This window comes from Staurois parvus, unplaced genomic scaffold (genome assembly GCF_062004578.1).
Source record: "Staurois parvus isolate SC_StPar_1 unplaced genomic scaffold, SC_StPar_1.0 ptg000220l, whole genome shotgun sequence".
NCBI lineage: Eukaryota > Metazoa > Chordata > Amphibia > Anura > Ranidae > Staurois > Staurois parvus.
The window spans coordinates 1,068,888-1,092,695 of record NW_028318016.1 but is presented as its reverse complement, the minus strand read 5'-3'; the positions used below and the strand labels follow the sequence as shown (position 1 = coordinate 1,092,695).

General features: G+C 41.5%; 1 protein-coding gene across 1 annotated transcript in view; it reads right to left on the bottom strand.

The window, feature by feature from the left end:
- The window catches only part of TEX14 (testis expressed 14, intercellular bridge forming factor), a 206,445-nt gene that overhangs the window by 111,188 nt on the left and 71,449 nt on the right, over window positions 1-23,808 (bottom strand). Inside the window, exons 2-3 of the mRNA XM_089679189.1 lie at window positions 21,625-21,739; window positions 18,512-18,677 (exon numbers count right to left, since the gene is read on the bottom strand). Coding sequence (XP_089535315.1) covers window positions 18,512-18,677; window positions 21,625-21,739 — 281 coding nt within the window. The remainder of the gene's footprint in view (window positions 1-18,511; window positions 18,678-21,624; window positions 21,740-23,808) is intronic.

Below are 23,808 nucleotides of genomic sequence, written 5' to 3'. Positions count from 1 at the left end.
TGCCGCGTTTGTGCTATTTAAATCTCTGTTCTATCTTTTATCATTTTTGCATTATTTACAATTTATCAAAGGTCAAAAAGGGTCACCCAGCCCCCCATTACAGCCAAAAGACATGAAACTGGGCTGGTTGGTTAGTGCCGTGTTTGTGCTGGTTTGTGCTGTTTAAATCTCTTTTCTATTGTTTGTTTTTGCGTTATTACCGATTTATTAAAGGTCACCCAGCCCCCCCCTACAATGGCCAAAAGATACAAATAAAGATTGGCTAGTGTTGCGTTTGTGCTGCTAAATTTTTCTTTGTGCTGTTAAAATTTTGCAAATAAATAATTATTCTTCACAAATTTAGGCCAAAATGTATACAGCTACATTTCTTTGGTGAAAATAACTCACATCATTGTATATTATTTAGTCTTTAGGAAGTCCACAAACTATCGTATATGTGAAAATTGATCAGTCCTGATGTACTGACGGCCTATCTCATTTCTTGAGGCCCAAAAATGTCAGGATAGTATAGATATCCTCCAAATTATCCCTTTTTGGAAATTAGACAGTCTGAGGTATTTAGCAAGAGGCATGTTGAGTTTTTTGAAGTTGTAATTTTTTGTCATAATTTTGTGGAAAATGAAAAAAAAAAAAACCAACATTTTCACAATTTTGTATCATCATATAACTGGTGTGTCAGTGATCAGGGACACTGATTGGTGAAAGTACGAAAAAAAATGTATTACATTTTTTCTTTTTTTTATGATTTTGTTTTACAACATGCTGTGACCAGTAATATAATGTTACCATATCATATGTGGCCATCAGAGTGCCCCCTAACACCACATGTGCCCATTTACATTATATGTACCAATCAGAGTGACCCTTTACATCATACTGTATGTGTACAACAGAGTGCCCCTTTACATAATATGTACCCATCAGAGTGCCCCTTTACAGCATGTGCCCACCAGAGTGCCCCTTTACTTCATATGTCCCCATCTGAGTGCCCTTTTACACCATAGGTCCCCTTCATAGTTCCATTTTAAACCATATGTGCTCATCAAAGTGTCCCTTTAAACAATATGTCCCCATCAGAGTGTCCCTTTACACAATAGGTGCCCATTGGAGTGCCCCTTTATATCACATGTGGCCATCAGAGTGCCCCCTTACACCATATGTGCCCATCAGAGTGACCCTTTACAACATATATGCCCACCAGAGTGCCCCTTTACATCATATGTACCCATCAGAGTGTCCATTTACAAATGTGCCCATCAGAGTGACCCTTTACATCATATGTGTCCACCAAAGTGTCCCTTTACATCATATGTGCCCACCAAAGTGCCCCTTTACATCATATGTGCCCATCAGAGTGCCCTTTTGCACCATATGTGCACACCAAAGTGCCCCTTTACATCATATGTACCCATCAGAGTGCCTCTTTATGCCATATGTGCCCACCAAAGTGCTTCTTTACATCATATGTGCCCACCAGGGAGTCCCTTTACATATGTGCCCACCAGAGTGCCTCTTTACATCATATGTGCTCATCAGAGTGCCCCTTTACATCATATGTACCCATCAGAGTGCCCCTTTACACTATATGTGCCCATTCAAGTGATCAGCATAAAAGCATATGTCCAGTAGCTGGGCAGGTACGGGTGAGAGATGCGAGAACGGAGGAGCTGCAGGAGGCAGGATCAGGGCTGAGAAACTTGCTACAAATGTCTGCACACACATGTGATGTCAATGGTTGTAGGAATTGACTACTGAGCAACAGTTATTGGGAGCTGCAGACTGAGAGGCTGGGGGACTGGACACGGGCATCGCTTGATCCTAACTGTGGTCTCTCATTTAGTGCAGGCTACTCTAAACATTTCCAACCAGTGCACGCATAGTACAGCTATTTGGAGATTTTGATGAGTTAGAGATCTTGATAGAACGGTTTAGTTTTAGAGATATTGCATATTATAGATTACATTGTGTCACCTCAAGTCTTGCCCACTTTGCACCCACCTGTTATTACATTTTAAATGTTAATGTACCATTCATTTATGCTACCTTTTGTGTCTTAAAAATATTTGTGCCAGTTTGGTTTCTGAGATATTATATCTTAATATTCTCCCCCCTACCTTGTACCTCATGTATCAGTAAAAGCTACAACTGTTGCAAGCTTATACTGAAAGTGTTACTAAACCCCGGACCCTGCATTCACTATATCTGGTCTCCCACAGTACACACAACATGGAAATGCAATTATTTTAGTAAACATAAACTGCTAAATACCTTTTCTCATCAGCAGTTAGAGCAATCTTGTGACTTCTATCAGTGTCTGGAAGAGCACTGGTTAATCTTGTAGGAGGAGTTTTCATTCTCCCCTGATTGTCCTATGAGGCTGCATGACCTTTGACTCTCTGTCCACGCAGTGTTGAGTGGCCCTATGCTGATCACATGCACTCTTCCAAAGGAAAAAAAAACTCTCTAGCAATACACACTAAACTGAGCATGAACAGAGTGATTCCTAGGGCTCTGTACTATCAGCAAATGGATTGGGAACTGTAGAAGGGGAGGATCAGAGAAGACAGGATCAAATAGCCTATTTGCACAATGCAGAGAATTAACACCTTAAGGTTCCACAGTAACAAGCACAGTTATAAGTGCAGTTATAAGTACATAGTACAGTATAACAAGCATGATTTACTGCATATACAGACTGATTTTACTGTTGTGGGTTTAGTAACACTTTAGGTATTCTCCATGCATCGGGGTCTAAAACACATCACAAGCTGAGCTGCTTGCATCATTTGGTTTTATATTTGATATATACATACACACATACATTTGTAAAAAGCGATGAACTGTAAAACATTTGCAATTCCCTTACAGTTCACTTTTTAGTGAAAAGACCAGTTAAAGTCAGAATAGGTTCCAGCTTCAATCTCTTCAACTCCTCCTCCAGGAGGTCTCATTTACTCATTGGGAAGCGAAATGAATCAAAAATATTTCGGACCTCTTTAAAAAAGGGAAAGTGGTTTCATTTGATGAACTCACCACAAAAGTCTCCATTCCCCAACATGACTTTTTACTATATGCCAAAGTCGTATCATGTCTTAAGCAACACAAAATCTTAGCTCCAATCCTCTCAAGTTCAGCTTGGTCGTTCTGGACTTCTTATCCATCAGAGAAAAAGGGAATATCTGTCACGTACCTGATGGGAGACTGAGTTGACGAGGTCGGCCTCACTTGCGTCCCTAGCCCTGACCCCACTGAGGTTGGAACAGGGGGAGTCTAGGGACCAGGGGGACAAGAGCGCCAGGAGTTGTTGCTTGAGGCTCTTGCAGATGATGGCCTTGGTAGACTGAGTATGCACTGATTTAGGGCACAGTAGCAATAGAGCAGGCAAGTACTGTGGATTGCCGGATGTGCAGCAGAGCAGGGTAGGTAGCCAGGAACAGGACTGGAGCTGTGTCAGACAAGCCAGGGTCATAAACAGTCGGGCAGCGCAGTACCGAATCAGAAGAGAAAGCCAAGGTCAGGAGCAGAGCCAAAGTCAGGAACCAGGAGCTGGAGAGCAATCGGAGTCGGGTCAGGAACAAGCCGGGTCAGCAACAAAGGGAATGTCAGGAACTAGCAGGACACGGGGGGAGCTGAAAGACCAGTCAGCACTGAATCAGCACTGAGGTGCTCTTTAAATAGCCCGCCCAGTGCCGAATGGCGCACCTGGGTCCTAGTGCCTGCCCGGCGCCGTCATCGGTGACAGGTGCATCTGGGTCCAAGTGCCCACCTGCCTGCATGCCTTGTCGGAGATCCAGGGGCAGATTCATGCGTTGCGGCGATCTTCTCGTTCCCTGATAATATCTCTTTTCCACACCTTACATCAATCCAAAATTGTATTTACTAAATCCACCCCTTTACTCAAATGGGAAAGAGAACTAAATGTGTCTATTACAGAAGCTCAGTGGCAAAAAGCAATCAAATGCAATTATTCATTCTCCAAATGTTCAACCTACTGGGAATTAGCACACAAAATCCATCTTAGATGGTACCTGACCCCCTATACAATGGCTACATTTTCTAAAGGAGGCTCCTGGAGAGGATGTGGCCAGGTTGGGACATTGGTTCACGTGTTTTGGACCTGCCCTCACATCAGAGGATATTGGAATCAAGTGGCCAGATTATTGAAAGAAGTAACAGGTGTCCTTCATAGTGTTAATGCAGAACAGGCTTTTTTTGAGTGTGAACATGGATGAAAATCCCTCCTCAGTAAAACCCATATGATTAAATATTTTATCTGCAGCACGCCTCCTAATTGTTAGAAAATGGATCCCTAGCATAACAGAAGTTAAACAACACCTAGATATAATATTTGAGTATGAACGAGTAATCGTATATAAAGATGGCTCAGCTGATTACTTTCACTGAAGATGGTATTCTTGGAAGCAATTTACAGTTGCAAGAAAAAGTATGTGGGATTACGTGGAGTTTTGCATGAATTGGGCATAAAATTTGCTCTGAACGTCATCTAAGTCACAACAATAGAAGAACACAGTCTGCTGAACATAATACTACACAAACATTAGATGTTGCCATGGTTTAATTGCACATAACATGTAAACATTCACAGTGCAGGGAGGAAAAAGTATGTGAACCTTTGGACTTAATAACTGGTTGACCCTCTTTTGCCAGCAATAACCTCAACCAAACGATCAGACCTGCACAACGATCTGGAGTAATTTTGGACCACTCCTCTTCACAAAACTGTTTCAGTGTACCAAGATGACTATTTGGTGATGAACGGATGTCACAGGTGGCCAGGTTTTGCATCCTCAGAAGAAAGTACCAAAACAGCCCTCATCATGAGCCCCTAGCTCCTCTACACACAGTGCACCTGCACACCTGGCTTCAATTTTCAAACCTAAGATCACATCTTCTCTTAGCTCACAAAGTCCACTAGGTCTTCCCCAAAGCCCTTTTCACAATCAAGGGGTGCCCCCACTCATAAGAGTGGGGGGAGGAGGGACATCTGTTGCAGTTTGCATATATCTGGATCCCAGACTTATTGGCTGTGATAAAAGATAAAACATAAATGTAACCAGCACACACGTGCCACTAACCAACCGGCCAAATTTTGTGTCTTTTGGCTGTTGTAGAGGGGCTGGGTGACCTTTGCTGACCTTTTTGGTGACCGCTATGAAATCAATAATAACTAAAAACAAAGGGCATCAAAGACGTGCATGCAAAAACGCACATTGCACTGCAAAAAGCATGGCAAAACGGAAAAAACACAAATTGCATTGTTGTGAACCAGGCCTGAAATGCATTGAACACACAGCAAAAAATGCTTCAAAAACATACGTGTTACATTTTTGATGTGTTTTGCAATTTTAATCTGTCCAGCAACAAGTTGGCCAAAAAAAAAAATTAAAAAAATGCAAAACAGAACAAAAACGTGTCAAAAACGTGTGTGCAAAAATGAAAAACGCACTGCAAAATGGAAAAAATGAAAACTGCATTTGTGTGAACCAGGCATGAAATGCACTGAATGACAGCAAAAACACACACGTGCTGCGGTTTTGATGTGTTTTTTTTTCAGTCACAAGACCTGTGAAAAATGCACCCTAAATATGGTAAGATCATGGGTAAAATTGCAAATAAAACTGCAGTAAAATTCCAGGTAAAGCATACATTGACACCGTCAGGCATGAAGTTAGAAATATATATAAATTGTTTCACTGACAATAGTTGAGGTACACACTGTCAGTTTACATTTGTTTTATTATGGATATTGGACATTTTGTAAATTTACTTTTTGGTAATATGAATTTTATTGTTTTTTTAATGCTGATTGTGTATTATATTATGTGGATATTCCTTTTTACATTTTTATGTTTTTTATGTTCTTAATACTCATATAAATAGCCTACTTATTAATTTGGTATGCGGATTAGAAAGTTATGATTGGGAAGTCATAGGTTCCTTTCTGTGAAGGTATGGCCCCTCAGAGTATTTGTCATTTGTTTTTTATTTTTTATTCTAAAGAAGTCTAGCAACAATATAATATAGTGAATTTTTTTTCTTTTCAAGAGAGACTCAATTGGTCTCCAAGAAAATGGTGGGCGTTGTGTATTTATTACATTAAATTGTTAGACTTACATAGTGTGAGTCTCTTACATATGTATACAGATCTAGTGCCATTGTAATCCACAGTAACATGGCTTCTTTTGCTTTTAATTTAATGTATTATAGGAATGCATAGCGGGCTACAGCAAAACGGCGCTGAGCATTTGACACGTGCCCGCAGGCTACTTAAACAATACTAACTTGACATTAGCATTGGGAGTATCCCTGAGGACATGTGTGTGCACCAAACATGTTGGGTAGAGCCTACGTGCTGACGTCATGCTGCCGAGGTTTGGATCAGTGGCCATCTTGGTATGTCCGGCAGTGATTGTTCGTTTTTCCACGTGATGTTTTTACTGTGATGATTTTATAATTAAATACTACACCATATACTATCCTCCTGACTCCCTGTGGTGAGTAAAATAAATAACAAACTGGTGTTGCGCTACCCAATAGCCGAAAAGAAAACAACCCGTGGACCGTGAATAATTATAAAATAAAGTCAAACCAATAGTATACGTGACCAATGAGGGTGATCAATGATGAATGAGCAAAATGAATAATCACATAAATCGATAAAAATAAAAAAAAACCTCTCAATGTGATACAGGTGACAATCTAAAAGTAAACAGAAAATCAAATAATCGTGACCCAATATGTGATCAATATAGTATTGCGTGAGAAAAAAATTAAAGTAAAAGATCACATATACATAAATACTAAAAATACATGTGAAAATGCAACAATGACATGCACAATCCCAATAAATCTGTGTATCTTCAGAAAATTGTGACACATCCAGTGACCACTGCAAAAATCAATCAAGCTAGCGTGCATGCTCACCTCCAGACTGCGACCCACAAGGCTTTAAATGCACTCAGCCGATGATATTCCTGTATATCCCCTCGGTAATAATCAGGGCAATCCTCTTGGTGGAAATAGTAAGCATTCAAAAGCGTATCAGCAGTAATGATGTCCCCTCACGAAAATGGCCAACCACTCTCCTCTCCAATGGCCCCCAAATGGAAAATTAAATCAGAGAACTACCCATAGTGTAGTAAGCAAAAACATTTATTAGATACGAAAACAAGCAGGTGCCTACTTACATAAAAACACAGTGTCCACTGACCCATAAAGCATATAAAACTGTAATAACACACAGGTGTATTACACTCAGGTGTACCAAGATGGCGGCTGCCGTCCGTTTTCTTATCCAATAAATGTTTTTGCTTACTACACTATGGGTAGTGCTCTGATTTAATTTTCCATGTGGGGGCCATTGGAGAGGAGAGTGGTTGGCCATTTTCGTGAGGGGACATCATTACTGCTGATAAACTTATGAATGCTCAGTATTTCCACCAAGAGGATTGCCCTGATTATTACAGAGGGGATATACATGAATATCATCGGTTGAGTGCATTTAAAGCCTTATGACCCCTTGTGGGTCGCAGTCTGGAGGTGAGAGTGCACGCTAGCTGGTGGAGGATTGATTTTTGCAGTGGTCACTGGATGTGTCACAATTTTCTGAAGGTACACAGATTTATTGGGACTGTGCACGTCATTGTTGCATTTTCACATGTATTTGTACTATATACAGTATGTATATATGACCTATGTTATTTTTATTTTTTTCTCATGCAATACTATATTGATCACTTATTGGGTCACGATTATTTGATTTTTTTGTTTACTTTTCGATTGTCACCTGTATCACAGTGGGGGGGGGTTTTATTTATTTTCTGATTTATGTGATTATTCATTTTGTTCACTCATCATTGATCACCACCATTGGTCACGTATACTATTGGTTTGCTTTTATTTTAAAATTATTCATGCTCCACGGGTTGTATTCTTTTCAGCTATTGGGTAGTGGAACACCAGTTTGTTATCTATTTATCTTGACATTACTGGTATTATAGTTAGGTGTTTGCGGATACTCAGGTTCTGTTAGGCTATTGGAAGCGCAGGAGGATCTCTCTATTGATACCTGTGGTGATTGATTACTTCTACGCTCCTGGTTATATCGATAGTGATTTCTGAAGAGTGAGAACCCGGAGGATTCCCTATTGGTAGAATTATAGGCTATTAAGCAAGTAGCCTTCTGGTGGTGGAGGACCCTGCACAGGAGAGGAATAGTTTTGGGATCACACACCATTTGGAATTGTTGCACTGCAGAGAATTTATAATCCGCCAAAGTGACTTTCTAATCCACACACCAAAGTGACTTGTCACTTCGAAGGATTTTATTATATTATTGCACTTGGCACTTTTAAGAGCATGGCTTATATAATAACACCGATGCCTTGTTATTAGAAGGATTGAGTGGCATTACTATACTCTGCACTTTTATGTATTGATTTACTAGATTTTATATATTTATAGACTTCAGTCATCACATCATTATGTGTACAATTTTTATAAATGTTTTACGTGCTGCACTTCTTTGATACATATTTGTTTCGGGTTTGCCACTTCCCTCTTAGTACAAGCATCTCCAACTCTTTAGTGCTCACTGTTTATGCCTGGCCGTTGTAAAATCTCAGGCAAAATTTCAGGCAAAATCATGGGTAAAATTGTGGCACAATTTGGGTAAAATCTCAGCAAAATTCTGGGTAAAATCGCGGGTAAAATAATGGGTAAAAATGCGGCCAGGTAAAATTGCGGCAAAATTCTGGTTGAAATTGCAGCTTTTTTCCCATCGGTAAAATGCATTGGTGCAAACCAGGCATGAAATACATTGAAAATGCTGTAAAAACGCATAAAAAACACACACGTGCTGTGGTTTTGATTCGTTTTTTTTGAGTCACATGACCTATGAAAAACAAATCCTAAACATGGAAAAATCGTGGGTAAAATCACAGCAAAATTACGGGTAAAATCACAGCAAAATTCTGGGTAAAATCACAGCAAAATTCCAGCCAAAATCGCAGGTAAAATCGTGGCAAATTCTTGGGTAAAATAGCAGAAAAATTCTGGCTAAAATCAAGGGTAAAAATCGCTGCAAAATCAAGGGTAAAATCATGGCAAATCTCCGGGTAAAATCGGGGCAAAATCACAGGTAAAAAAGTGGCAAAATCAGGGGTAAAAATGCAACAAAATTGCAGGTAAAATTGCGTTTTTGGTGGCCATTGTTGGCACCTTTTTTTCCTATTAGCAAAATACCGATAACACTATTTTCGGCCGCCGATATATTGGTGCATCCCTGGTATGTATAGTATATACACTGTTACTATTGAGGAGATGCAGAGATTTCTAGATGAAACTATGGGAGGCGGGACAGACCCAGAGTGTCTTGAGCTGTCATTCTTAGAACACTGCCTGGGTGGGAGGTACAGAACAGGAGTCTGACTGCCCCCACTAAATTGTGCAAAGATGGAAATACATCACAGCTTCCTAGAGAAAGAACTACAGAAGGGCTGTGCCAAGACCAGTGGCTGGGGGAATAGGAGGAATAGCAGCCACTGGTCTTACAAACAGGAAACCACAGGGGATCAACGGTTTTATTTGAAAATCATCAAATTATTTCAGAGCAACTACTGAGTGAACCAGAAGATGGAGGACATATACAGGGAGTGTAGGAGATCCCGGAGTAGATGCCCGGAGTTCTGCTCTAAGGTCCAAGCATAAGATCCTAGAGAGAGAGAGAAGCGTATTTGCCAGAAGGAAAACATTTTCCTGGGCTGTTTCAAGGATGAGGCCTAAGTATTCCAGGTGAAGGGAAGGCTGGAGTGCAGACTTTTGGAAGTTTATTACCCAACCGAATGCCTGAAGAATCTGAATAGTCCTTTGCACGTTTGCAGACAGTTTTCAGGGAGATGAATCCCTTAGAAGAAGATCATGTAGGTACCTTGTAATCTGGATGTCTTGAGGTCTTAGGAAGTTGAGTAGGGATGCAAGCACATTCGTGCAGAAAGCTCCAATGAGGTGGATAAATGGGGATATGGAGGTACTGTCTACTGATGCCAAGTATTCCATTTGTCTCAAAGATGCAATAATTGAGCTTGAGGATTCCATGTGAAACTTGAGAACACAAAAATATTTGTTTGATGATTTTAGGTCTAGGATAGGACAAATACCCCTGCTGTGTTTTGGTACCCTGAACAGGTTTGAAGACAACCCTTTGAACCAGTCCTCCAGAGAAACCGAAACAAGACAAGAGATGGGGTAATGTTTGAAAAGAGTTGGAAGCTGATCACCCAACTGAAAGTCTGAAACATTTTAATTGTCCTGTGAACGTCTACAAATAGCTGAAAAGCATGAGTACTTCAGAAGGTCATCTAGACAACCTGTGACCTAGATGCCCTGAGTTTCTAGAAGGGCAAAAAGGGGTGCAAGGACCGTTGTGAATACTCTGGGAGCAAAGGATAGGCCAAAAGGCACTGCAGCAAGCTGGAAGTAATTGTCTCCTACAGCAAAGCACATATAGTGCTGATGAGGTGGGTAAATGTGAACATTCAGATATGCATCTTTGATGTCTATGAAGTCCAAGTATTTCCCTTTTCTCAGTGTGGATTCACACATGTGCAATGCGGATTGAAGCTCCGTTTTCACAGGTAATTTACACAGTAGTTGTTCAACAGTTCAGGTCAGGTTTAGATCAGGTTCAGGACAGGTTTAGATCAGGTTCAAGTCAGGATTTTATCCTGTTCACAACTGATGACGTTCGGTTTAGAAACGATTCCCATAAGGCAATAGCCTGTAATCTGCACCTGAACCAGATGGCACTGCTCAGAAATTGGACAGGACACTTTTTCAACCAGCACTGAATCTGCACTGCCAGCGCACTGGACATACAGTCAGGTCCATAAATATTGGGACATCTACACAATTCTAACATTTTTGGCTCTATACACCACCACAAGGGATTTGAAATGAAACAAACAAGATGTGCTTTAACTGCAGACTGTCAGCTTTAATTTGAGGGTATTTACATCCAAATCAGGTGAACAGTGTAGGAATTACAACAGTTTGCATATGTGCCTCCCACTTGTTCAGGGACCAAAAATAATGGGACAATTGGCATCTCAGCTGTTCCATGGCCAGGTGTGTGTTATTCCCTCATTATCCCAATTACAATGAGCAGATAAAAGGTCCAGAGTTCATTTCAAGTGTGCTATTTGCATTTGGAATCTGTTGCTGTCAACTCTCAAGATGAGATCCAAAGAGCTGTCACTATCAGTGAAGCAAGCCATCATTAGGCTGAAAAAACAAAACAAACCCATCAGAGAGATAGTAAAAACATTAGGCGTGGCCAAAACAACTGTTTGGAACATTCTTAAAAAGAAGGAACGCACCAGTGAGCTCAGCAACACCAAAAGACCCGGAAGACCACGGAAAACAACTGTGGTGGATGACCGAAGAATTCTTTCCCTGGTGAAGAAAACACCCTTCACAACAGTTGGCCAGATCAAGAACACTCTCCAGGAGGTAGGTGTATGTGTGTCAAAGTCAACAATCAAGAGAAGAGTTCACCAGAGTGAATACAGAGGGTTCACCACAAGATGTAAACCATTGGTGAGTCTTAAAAACAGGAAGGCCAGATTAGAGTTTGCCAAACGACATCTAAAAAAGCCTTCACAGTTCTCGAGCAACATCCTATGGACAGATGAGACCAAGATCAACTTGTACCAAAGTGATGTGAAGAGAAGAGTATGGAGAAGGAAAGGAACTGCTCATGATCCTAAGCATACCACCTCATCAGTGAAGCATGGTGGTGGTAGTGTCATGGCGTGGGCATGTATGGCTGCCAATGGAACTGGTTCTCTTGTATTTATTGATGATGTGACTGCTGACAAAAGCAGCAGGATGAATTCTGAAGTGTTTCGGGCAATATTATCTGCTCATATTCAGCCAAATGCTTCAGAACTCATTAGACGCCGCTTCACAGTGCAGATGGACAATGACCCAAAGCATACTGCAAAAGCAGCCAAAGAGTTTTTTAAGGGAAAGAAGTGGAATGTTATGCAATGGCCAAGTCAATCACCTGACCTGAATCCGATTGAGCATGCATTTCACTTGCTGAAGACAAAACTGAAGGGAAAATACCCCAAGAACAAGCAGTAACTGAAGACAGTTGCAGTAGAGGCCTGGCAGAGCATCACCAGGGATGAAACCCAGCGTCTGGTGATGTCTATGCATTCCAGACTTCAGGCTGTAATTGACTGCAAAGGATTTGCAACCAAGTATTAAAAAGTGAAAGTTTGATTTATGATTATTATTCTCTCCCATTACTTTTGGTCCCTTAACAAGTGGGAGGCACATATGCAAACTGTTGTAATTCCTACACCGTTCACCTGATTTGGATGTATATACCCTCAAATTAAATCTGACAGTCTGCAGTTAAAGCACATCTTGTTCGTTTCATTTCAAATCCATTGTGGTGGTGTATAGAGCCAAAAATGTTAGAATTGTGTCGATGCCCTAATATTTATGGACCTGACTGTATGTGAATAGGTACCATAGCAGGGATGTGCAATCTATATTGCCCCACACCCAAACCATGTAGTCCCGGGCAGGTAGTTTCCTTTTAACATTTAGCCCTGCAGCGGGACTTACTTGACAGGTGAAAGTATTTGGGTGGATGTGCTGCCATCCAATTGACTCCACACCCTGTGCTAAAGTTCCCGCTCCTGCAGCAGCTTGGCTATCCAAGCCCAATGTGTGACAGCAGTACAGAGAGAAGTTCCTTGCACCTGGCCGTCACTTTTTGAAAATCAACTACAAATACAGACATCGGCTTGTAGTTCTCAATAAACTACCACGGCGCTGTTCAGCTATCTGGTAGTTCATTGATTCTTCCTGTCAGTGTGAAACTGCCTGCCCATATGAGGTCCGGACAGACAGATTACACTGACAGTCTGCAGGAGTCCTGCATTACACCCACAATCTGCTGATCACTGGTGCAACGCCTTCCAGGCTCCTAAAAAAAAAAAAAAATATTGTGCATTTATTATTTTTTTTAAAAGGTGAACTTATCCTTTAACAGAGTGGATACTGGAGCTTGATTTGGCTGCTCAACATACGCTTGTACTGAGCACCAAAGTGCTTCCGTGTGCGAGGGTAACCTGAAGGAATCATTTTTTTTTCTCATTGGGACCAGCGCCTCATTTACTTACTCAGTAGATGCACTTCTGCTATGGGTTAAGAGAGCCTGACACTCCCTTTTCCTGACGAGTACCCAATTGGTGCTCATCACGCTGCAAGGTCTCTCCCCTCCCTGCTTGTCCCTGGAGACAGGCAGGGAGGTGAGCAGGAGATAAACAGTGCAATGTTAAAAATATTAAAGTTTAAGCAGCCATAAAGCCCCCTTCGTTTTTGAAAGCCCCAAACATTTTTAATAGCACCTCTGATTTAAATACGGCTTTGGTTAAAAAAAAATTTTTTCTATCAGGACAACTAGATTGTCATGAGGGACAAGTAGATTTGGACCCCAATTTAGTCCCTTGGATAAGTAGTCTTTTCAAGAATTTCCACACCCCTGCATAGGAAGCAGTTATTTCACATGTCATATGGATTGGATGCGGTTCAAACTGTATTCGATCTGCATATATGTGAACCGGCACTCAGAGAGACAAAACTGACCTTGCGAATTCCATGTGAAATATTGGAATTTGAAGGTATTTCAAGGTGGTCAATGCACATTGCAAGGATTATAACAAACTGTTGCAGATTCGTACCTTTTGTTATTCTGAAGAAATAGATGTTTGTTTGTCTATGTCCATGTTCAAAGTGAATCTAATAGGAGTGGTTTCATAATTATCAAACAGCTCCTGTACTTGCAGGGCTCTAAAAAGGAAAATTGCAGGGTCTGCATCCATGTGAACTTGATTTCCCTTTGAACGTATTTCACCAAAACTGACTGTGAAGAACTGCCTGGCACCCAAGACCTGGGTGCTTCCATCAGAGAACTGCTTCCTCACAGCTGGGACATAGGATCAAGGTATTATAGCTGAGTATTGCACCCAAGTACTAGACGACACTAGCTTAGATGCACACTGAATAAAGGCCAAGGATAGGAGGAATATTCCCTTTGGCTTTTGTACCATGAACAGGTTTGAGTGGAATCCTCTTAAGCCACCTCATTAGTACTGCCTATCAGTGCCCTTTAGTGCTGCCTATCAGTGCCGCCTATCAGTGCCCATCAGTGCTGCCTCATCAACGCACATCAGTGAAGGAGAAAAATTACCTGTTTGAAAAATTTTATAACAGAAACAAAGAAACTTTTTTTTTTTCAAATTTTTTGCACTTTTTTTATTTATAGTGCAAAAAGTAAAGCGCCCAGTGGCGATTAAATACCACCAAAAGAAAGTTCTATTTGTGAGAAAAAAATGATCAAAATTTCATATGGGTACAATGTTGCATGACCGCACAATTGTCAATCAAAGTGCGGCAGCGCTGAAAGCTGAAAATTGGCCTGGTAAATAAGGGGGTATAAGTGCCTGGTAGGCAAGTGGTTAAAAGACACTAATAGGTGTACTGCAGGTTGGGGAGATACTAAGTCTCATAACTACTATAAGGATACATGACCTTTTTATCACAAACTCCTTTAACTTGCTTGCAATTACAGAAACCTGGCTTCATGAATCTGACTCTCCCTCTCCTGCTGCCCTCTCCCATGGTGGTCTCCTCTGGACTCACTCTCCCAGGCCTAGTGGACGGAAAGGAGGTGGAGTAGCAATCCTCCTATCCCCTCAAAGCACTTTTCAGGTCCTCGATTCACCTCCCTCTCTGTCCCTCTCCTCATTTAAAGTTCACTGTATTCGTTTTGTTCTCTCTAGTTTCTTTAAGAATTGCTGTGATCTATCGTCCTCCTGGACCAGTATCAAGCTTCCTTGATGATTTCTCTGCCTGGCTGCCTTACTTTCTATCTTCTGAAATTCCCACTATCATTCTTGGTGACTTCAACAACCCTGTTAATCTTAACACTCCTGCTACCTATAAACGTCTGAGCCTAACCACTTCTTTTGACCTAAAACAATGGACACATGCTTCTACTCACTCGAATGGTAACTGCCTCGACCTTGTATTCTCCTACCTATGCACTCCTTTCAACCTCACCAACTTTCTTCTTCCTCTCTCTGATCACTCCCTTATTAGCTTCACTCTACCCTTGGCTTCCTCCTCCTTGTCTTCCAACTACCAAACAGTTACCCGTAGAAACCTTTGTTATCTTAACCCTTCTCTTCTTTTTTCGGCAACAGATTGTGTCTATGACAAAATCTCAGTCCTGTCCTGCCCCAACCTGGCCACTTCTGTCTACAATAGCTCACTGTCATCCACCTGGACACATTGGCCCCCTCACTACACACAGAATTAGGCCCGACTGCTACAGCCCTAGCTTTATCACTCTCATTAATACCCTTTCACACAATCCACGTCAACTCTTTTCTACCTTCCTTCCTGTCCTTCTCTACCTCCACCCACTAACTCACTCACTGCCCAGGAGATTGCTAATCTCTTCAAAAATAAGATTGATACAATTCGTGATGAGATCTCCACTGTACAGTTATCTCCCTCAACCTGCACTCCTTGTCCACCTGCACAATCTATACTTCCCTTGTTTAACCCAGCTACTATAGAGGAGGTTGGTAAACTGTTTTCTAAAGCCCACCTAACCACCTGCCCCCTGGACCCAGTTCCCTCGCAAATACTACGGTCACCCCCTGGCTCTATCCTTCATTCTTTAACTCAAATCTTCAATCTCTCCCTTTCTACTGGCATCTTCCCCAACTCTCTAAAACATGCGCTAGTCACCCCCATACTTAAAAAAGCCTCACTGGTCCCCGCCAATCTTGACAACCTAAGACCCATCTCCTTACTTCCTTTTTCCTCCAAACCGGCTGAGCTGCCACCTTATTGAAAATAACCATCCCGATCCCCTTCAGTCTGGATTTTGCCCACAACACTCCACAGAAACTGCTCTCCTAAAACTCACAAACGACATACTAACTGCTAAAACCAATGGTCACTATTCCGTACTCTTGCTCTTGGACCTCTCCGCTGCCTTTGACCGTTGGTTTGAATCATACCTATCTCACTGCACCTTCAGTGTCACTTACAACTCTACTTCCTCCTTTCCCACTCCTCTTACTGTCGGGGTCCCCCAAGGTTCTGTCCTTGGACTTCTCCTATTCTCGATCTACACTTCTTCCTTGGGTCAGCTGATAGCTTCCCATGGTTTCCAATGCCATTTCTATGCTGATGACACACAAGTCTATATCTCTACTACTCAGCTCACCCCATCAGTTTACACACGTATAACCGATATACTAACATACATATCAGACTGGATGTCACTCCACTTCCTAAAACTCAATCTATCCAAAACAGAGCTCATAATATTTCCTCCCCCACATGCCTCTTCCCCTGATTTCTCAGTCAGGATCAATAGCACCCCTATCAACCCATCCATGCATGCCAAGGTGCTAGGTGTAACCCTAGATTCTGAACTATCCTTTCAGGCCCACATCCAATCCCTGTCCAAATCATGCCGCTTCAATATCTCCAGAATACGCCCCTTTTTAATCAGTGATACCACAAAGCTCCTAATTCACTCCCTGGTAATCTCTCAACTCGACTACTGCAACTTCCTCCTCGTTGACTTACCTTTACTTAGGCTATCCAGGCCATCATGAATACTGCTGCCAGGCTCATCCACTTTACCAACCGTTCAGTGTCTGCTACCCCTCTCTGCCAATCCCTCCACTAGCTTCCACTCGCTCAACGAATAAAATTCAAAATACTAACAACAACTTCCAAAGCCATCCACAACTCTTCCCCCAGCTACATCACCAACCTGTTCTCAAAATATCAACCAAACCACTCTCTTCGATCCTCCCAAGACCTTCTGCTCTCTAGTTCCCATGTCACCTCCTCCCATGCTCGCCTCCAGGACTTCTCCCGAGCTTCTCCCATCTTCTCTACCCCAATCTGTTCGGCTGTCTCCTAATCTATCCACCTTTAGACGATCCCTGAAAACCTTTCTATTTAAAGAAGTCTATCCTGCTTCTACCTAGTAAACCGCCATTTATTTGCTCCATCAGCTAATCCCTCCCACAGCTATTACCTTTTGTATCACTCAACCCTTCCGCCTAGATTGTAAGCTCTAACGAGCAGGGCCCTCTGTTTCCTCTTGTACCAAATTGTATTGTAACTGTAATGTCTACCTTCATTTTGTAAAGCACCAGGCAAACTGTTGACGCTATATAGATCCTGTATAATAATAATAGTAAATCTGTCCTATCTTTACACATCGCTAGTCCCTGTATGGGTCCATTCTTCACGCATCATAGTGGCTATACCTCCAGAGGGGTCACCAGCGTCTGAAAACCAAAAGAATGGACATTGGCCCTGGACCTACTGTATATAGCACCCTGCAGCAAACTACACACTTTGCCTTTAGTGGCAAGGTGAGCACCAAACAAGATTCAGTTCTCAAGGCAGCACTGGCGCTGGTCCCAGAGCACGGGGTCCGAGTACAGTTCCCAAGGTGTTGCCGAGGTTGTAGTGATCCGGATGCACTGTTTCAATTGTAATAGGTAGAGGGCAGTGTTGAGTTGACTGAAGACTTGTTCAAAGAATATGAAATATATAAAAACTACTTCAAGTGGTAGTAAACGTTGATAAAAGAAAAAAACTCTCCCTGCAAGGTAAAGGCATAATGTCCTATGCATCTCATACTAGCACATTATGAAAGACTTACCATGAAACTAAGCCCTCCAGCGGCCAGCTATCAGCACTGCGGAGGCTTCCATCTTCACCCGGCCTTCCTTCCGGGTTCACTGGCTACGGCTGCTTGAATGGCCGAGCCACGATCACAGCACTCGCACACAAGTGCGTGGGAGTCACGGCAGAGAGCTCCGAAGGAACGGCATGGATATGCTGCGCTGGTGACATCACCGGCTGTTGCTCACAAGAATATCTCCTAAACAATGCAAGTTAAGTAGATATTAAATTTACCTACAGGTAAGCTTTATCATAAGCTTACCTCTAGGCAAAAATAAAAAGAGAGTTTACTACTCCTTTAGGCATAAAAACCTCTTCATAAAGGAGAAGAGGTCCATCACCTAAGGTGTCAGAGTGGGCTGATGTTATAGGGGTACAGCCAAGTGGGCATGCCCAAAAGCTTTGCCAATGTCCAATCATGTGAAGGTAGCAGCCTATAACCCAGGGTCAATGAATACCCAGCCTGTATCATGTACTGCAAAATTAAGATAATATATGTTCAAACATTACAGCTTTTTTTTCTCCCACAGACAGTTTTAAAAAGTGCCTCTTATATAATAGTAATTTAATAATGCCTCATATAATATATACAGTTGATTACACTGAAAAAATATTAATAAATAGGAACTGGCTGCACTTTGCAAAAGAGTATACTGTATAGCATAGTGAATTTAGTTATAATAACCTGAACACGCTTATCTCCTCCTGCCATAAGGACCCAATCATATGGTCTTCTGGACTTGTCATCGTGAAGCCGCAAATCTCCTCCCGCATCAATAAGCTTGCTCATAATCCACTGGTTGCAGGAAAATGCTGCAGCATGGACAGGAGTGCTCCAATCAAAGCAGCGACTGGAAAATATGTTTTTTCAATTGTCATTCTTTTTTAAATTATGGCAAGTCCAAAAAAAGATAATAATAATTATAATATTTATAACACAAAAAGTATTTATGGATCTGGCGTTTAGCTGGAGTGGAAGTAAGGAAAGAATGGATGTAACTGCCCACACTATAAACCATACTAAAGCATACAATGGCTTTACAGCTGTTGTAAAAAGTATTTCTTCCAGGAAAGAGCATAAGTTTATTTTAAATTTGCATATCTTCTAATAGATACACAAAAGTAATACTAAGGTTGAACTGTTCCAAGAAGAAAAAAAGTGAATTCATTCAATCAACCAAAAGGTGAGCCTGGATAACACCATCAATGCCCCACTGTAGTGTCTCTAAAAAAAACTGAAGCAATCATAAATTGATTTAGTTAAATGTGAACTGCCCAGAATCCAAGTCCAACTAGGTATAAAAACTTTGTTTTGCTTACTTTTACAACTATTGGAAATTATATGGGAATAATCTACTAAGACTGGAGCAGAAAAAATTTGCAACAGCAGTGCACAGTAACCAATCAGATTCTAGCTTCAGCTTGTTCAATTAAAGTGTTTTTTCCCTTCATGCATTTTATGCTTGAAGGTAAAAAACCTTCTGTGTGCAGCACCCCCCCCCCCCCAAATCCTTACCTGAGCCCCCTCCGATCCAGTGACATTCTTGACAGCCTCTGCTGTCTGGGGATTCTTCCTCCTGAGATAGCCCACTGGTTCAAGGAGAGAGCAGAGGTGGGGCCAAGCCGCGGCTCTATGTGTCTTATGGGTGCATAAAGCAGAGGTTCAGGGACAAGCACACAGCCGTGTCCCCAGGGAAAGCAGCTTTCCCTGGGGGCACTTCTTGAAGGGGAGGGGCCAAAAGTGCCGGAGAGACCCAAAAAGCAGAGGATTGGGGCTGCTCTGTGCAAAACCACTGCACAGAGCAGGTAAGTATTGACACGTTTGTATTATTCATTTATTTATTTTTTAAGTGAAGCTTTAGTGTCACTTTAAGCTGTGAAAATGAAAGCTAGAAGCTGATTGGTTGACATGCACAGCTGCTTCAAGTCCTAGTACTTTCACCCCTATGTATATATACTGTAAGAGAAATTGGGAAAAATAAATTGCTAATGTTTTTGTTGCAGGAACAGGTTAAAAAAACTGTATATAAGTCTTTGCAAATCTGAATGCAAATATCACTTGAGCTGACACATTTGCAAACTTTTGACAGAAAAATCTGTCATAACATGGGCATAATAATAATAACTAGAAAAGCTACAATTTCTGGGCAAATTGTGTGAAGTGTTCTTGCCTCCACCAGTAGTCTACAACTGGAGTGGGCGGAGTAGCTTTTGTCACTCTGCTGCCTGCTCACACACCTGGGTTCCTATGGCAACTCACTCTACAGCAAGGGATGTATAAAATTATAAATCCTACACCGAAGAGCTTTATATTGTGAGAATCACAAGACCCAGACCTACATTTTGATGTATAGTATGTCTCTGAAATAATAAAAATGAAGGCACAGTCGCAGTTTAGAAATTGCCCTTCAAATTTCAGGTGTCTAGTGGAGTTTCAATGAATGTCAATGGGCCGCGTGAGTTGCAAACCAATGGTCATATTGTGAAAACTATCAGGACTATGGCTTAGCCGTGGACATTTTTAGTGGCAGCAGGGATAGCTGAACGTTTTGATATAAGATTTGTGTAGGTGGGCTTGAAAATGAGGGAGTGATGGCAGTTTAGAAATCATGTTCAGATTTTTCAGCTCCCACTCTAGCTTTTGTCAGCTCCCACTCTAGTTTTGAGCATTGCGCCATTCATTCCTATGGGACCAATTTCACCACAAAAACGGCGATATTTCGTGAACCATTCGGGGAAACGTTCCACAAAGTAATAGCACACCAATCGGGAACAATCCGCACGTTTCGGTATATTACTGTCTATGTAGTGTAAAAACTGTGGGAGGAGTTAGGGTGGTAAATTTGGCTATAATAATAAGAATAAGAATATATATGTGAGATAACAGTAAGTGGTCTTGCTATGCAAGAACACTTAATTAGGCAGAATATTACAAATCAAACAAGCAAAGTTTTTTCCAGTACACTTGACAGCTAACCTGCAAAAAACCCAAAATGACACTAACAATTTATGTTAAAGCGTTAGTAAACCTCAAAAAAAAAAAAATTTAAATATCTGCTTCCTGCAAATTAAGAGCATAATGGGCTAGTCATTGTATGAGTTAAGGTCATCTGATTGGCCGAACTGCGATGCTGTCACTCTTGCGCATGCATGCGGGAGTTTCGGCCGTGGCACGGCTCTTTCAATGGACGACACGCCACAGTGAAGTGACATCACCGCCACTTCTACAGTAAATATCGTAATAAACCTGCACCGTTTAGGAGACATTTACAGTATCTACAGGTACACTGTCCATTGAGAGTGCATTGCACATGTGCAGGTGACATTACTGACGCTTCTACAGTAAATATCTCCTGACACTTCTACAGTAAATATCTCCTAAACAGTGTACATTTAGGAGATATTTACACTAGCTACAGGTAAGCCTTATTAAAGGCTTACCTGTAGGTAAAAGATACAAAAGTGGGTTTACTTCCACTTTAAAAACGGGTTATAGTGGCACATATTTGCAAATATATGTGAAGGTCGCACTGTCTCGTCAAGGCCCCTCTGTAAAGAGTCTCCATTTTGGAGCACATATAGCAGTGGATAAATGAATGACAAGTAACTAGAGGCAGCCCATTCCTTCTTAAAGGCCAAGGGACATAACAGAGGTTTTTACTAATATTACAAATATTAGGCAGTATACCACGCCAGATTATCCAGTTTATATTGAGATGCACCAAAACTATTTTCAACAGTGTGTTATAATCAACTGTACATTTAGAACGTTTTGAAACCTTTTGCTCTGACACTTACTGGTTTGGATTGGATCCATATTCCAAGAATAAATCGACTACCTTTTGGAGTCCAAGTAATGCAGCAACAAACAGTGGTGTTTGGCCAAGAGAATTTATTGAATCAGGTAGGATTCCTGGAAAGAAACAATTGACAACTTCAGCTGCAATTTAGTATTTAAAGTGGAACTTTAGTCTGAAAATTAAGTCCTGCTAGATCACTTCAGGCTGGCCTCTTTTGCAGGTATATCTATCTGGAACATTAACAATAGAGTGTCTATACGGTTTAAAATCCAGTAATACACTGTCTCACCTTTCTCTGTATATGCTCAGTTGCTCTCAATTTTTCAGCACTGTGCTGAAAATGTAGAGGCCAATCTGCTGACAGCCTGAAGATTTACTACTGCTCAAGCGAGAACATTTTTAGCGAGACTCAGCATAATGGCAGTCTCCAGCAAGAAGAAACAGAAGCAATGCTTGAGGAAATACAGTACACCCCTTTTGAAAAGTAAGATTTTAATCAATATCTCAATGAATCCAAGAACAATTTCCAAAATTTTGACAAAACTGGGTTTTATACATTTGTAAACATTTGTTTAGCTCATTACATGAAAGTAAGGTTAACAATATAACTTAGGTGACAAAATCTTCAGTTTTACTCAAATTAGTTGATGCAAAAATGAATACACTTCACAACAAAAACTAATACATCTAGTATTTTGTATAACTGCCATGATTTTAAGGACAGCACCAAGTCTTCTAGGCATGGAATGAACAAGTTGGCGACATATTGCAACATCTATCTTTTTCCATTCTTCAAGAACAACCTCTTTTAGAGCATGGATGCTGGATGAAGAATGTCTCTTTAGAATTCCCCATAGGTGTTCTATTGGGCTCAGATCAGGAGACATACAGTGAGGAACAGAAGTATTTGAACACCCTGTAATTTTGCAAGTTCTCCCACTTAGAAATCATGGAGGGGTCTGAAATTTACATTGTAGGTGCATTCCCACTCTGAGAGACAGAATTAAAAAAAAATTCAGGAAATCACATTGTATGATTTTTAAAGAATTTATTTGTCTTGCACTGCTGAACATAAGTATTTGAACACCTAAGAAACAGCAAGAATTCTGTTTCTCAAAGACCTGTTACTGTGCCTTTAAAAAGTCCACCTCTACTCCACTCATTAATCTAACTTAGTAGCACCAGTCTGAGCTCTTTAAAGACACCTGTCCACCCCACAGTCAGTCAGACGCCAACTACCATGGGCAAGACCAAAGAGTTGTCAAAAGACACCAGAGACAAAATTGTGGACCTCCACAAGGCTGGAAAAGGCTACGGGGCAATTGCCAAGCAGCTTGGTGAAAATAGATCAACTGTTGGAGCAATTGTTAAAAAATGGAAGAGGCTAAAGATGACTGTCAGTCTCCCTCGGACTGGGGCTACATGCAAGATCTCACCTTGTGGGGTATCACTGATGAGAAGAAAGGTGAGGAATCAGCCCAGAACTACAAGGGAAGAGCTGGTCAATGACATGAAAAGAGCTGGGACCACAGTTTCAAAGGTCACTGTCGGTAGAACACTACGCCGTCATGGTTTCAAATCATGCATTGCACGGAAGGTTCCGCTGCTCAAGTCATCACATGTCCAGGCCCGTCCGAAGTTTGCTAATGACCATCTGGATGATCCAGAGGAGGCATGGGAGAAAGTCATGTAGTCAGATGAGACCAAAGTAGAACTTTTTGGTCTAAACTTCACTCGTCGTGTTTGGAGGAAAAAGAAGGATGAGTTGCATCCCAAGAACACCATCCCTACTGTGAAGCATGGGGGTGGTAACATCATGCTTTGGGGGTGCTTTTCTGCGAAATGGGACAGGACGACTGCTCTGTATTAAGGAGAGGATGAATGGGGCCATTTATTTTGAGATTTTGAGCAACAACCTCCTTCCCTCAGTCAGAGCATTGAAGATGGGTCGTGGCTGGGTCTTCCAACATGACAACGACCCGAAGCACACAGCCAAGATAACCAAGGAGTGGCTCCGTAAGAAGCATATCAAGGTTCTGGAATGGCCTAGCCAGTCTCCAGACCTAAATCCAATAGAACATCTTTGGAGGGAGCTAAAACTCCATGTTGCTCAGCGACAGCCCCGAAACCTGACAGATCTAGAGGAGATCTGTGTGGAGGAGTGGGCCAAAATCCCTGTTGC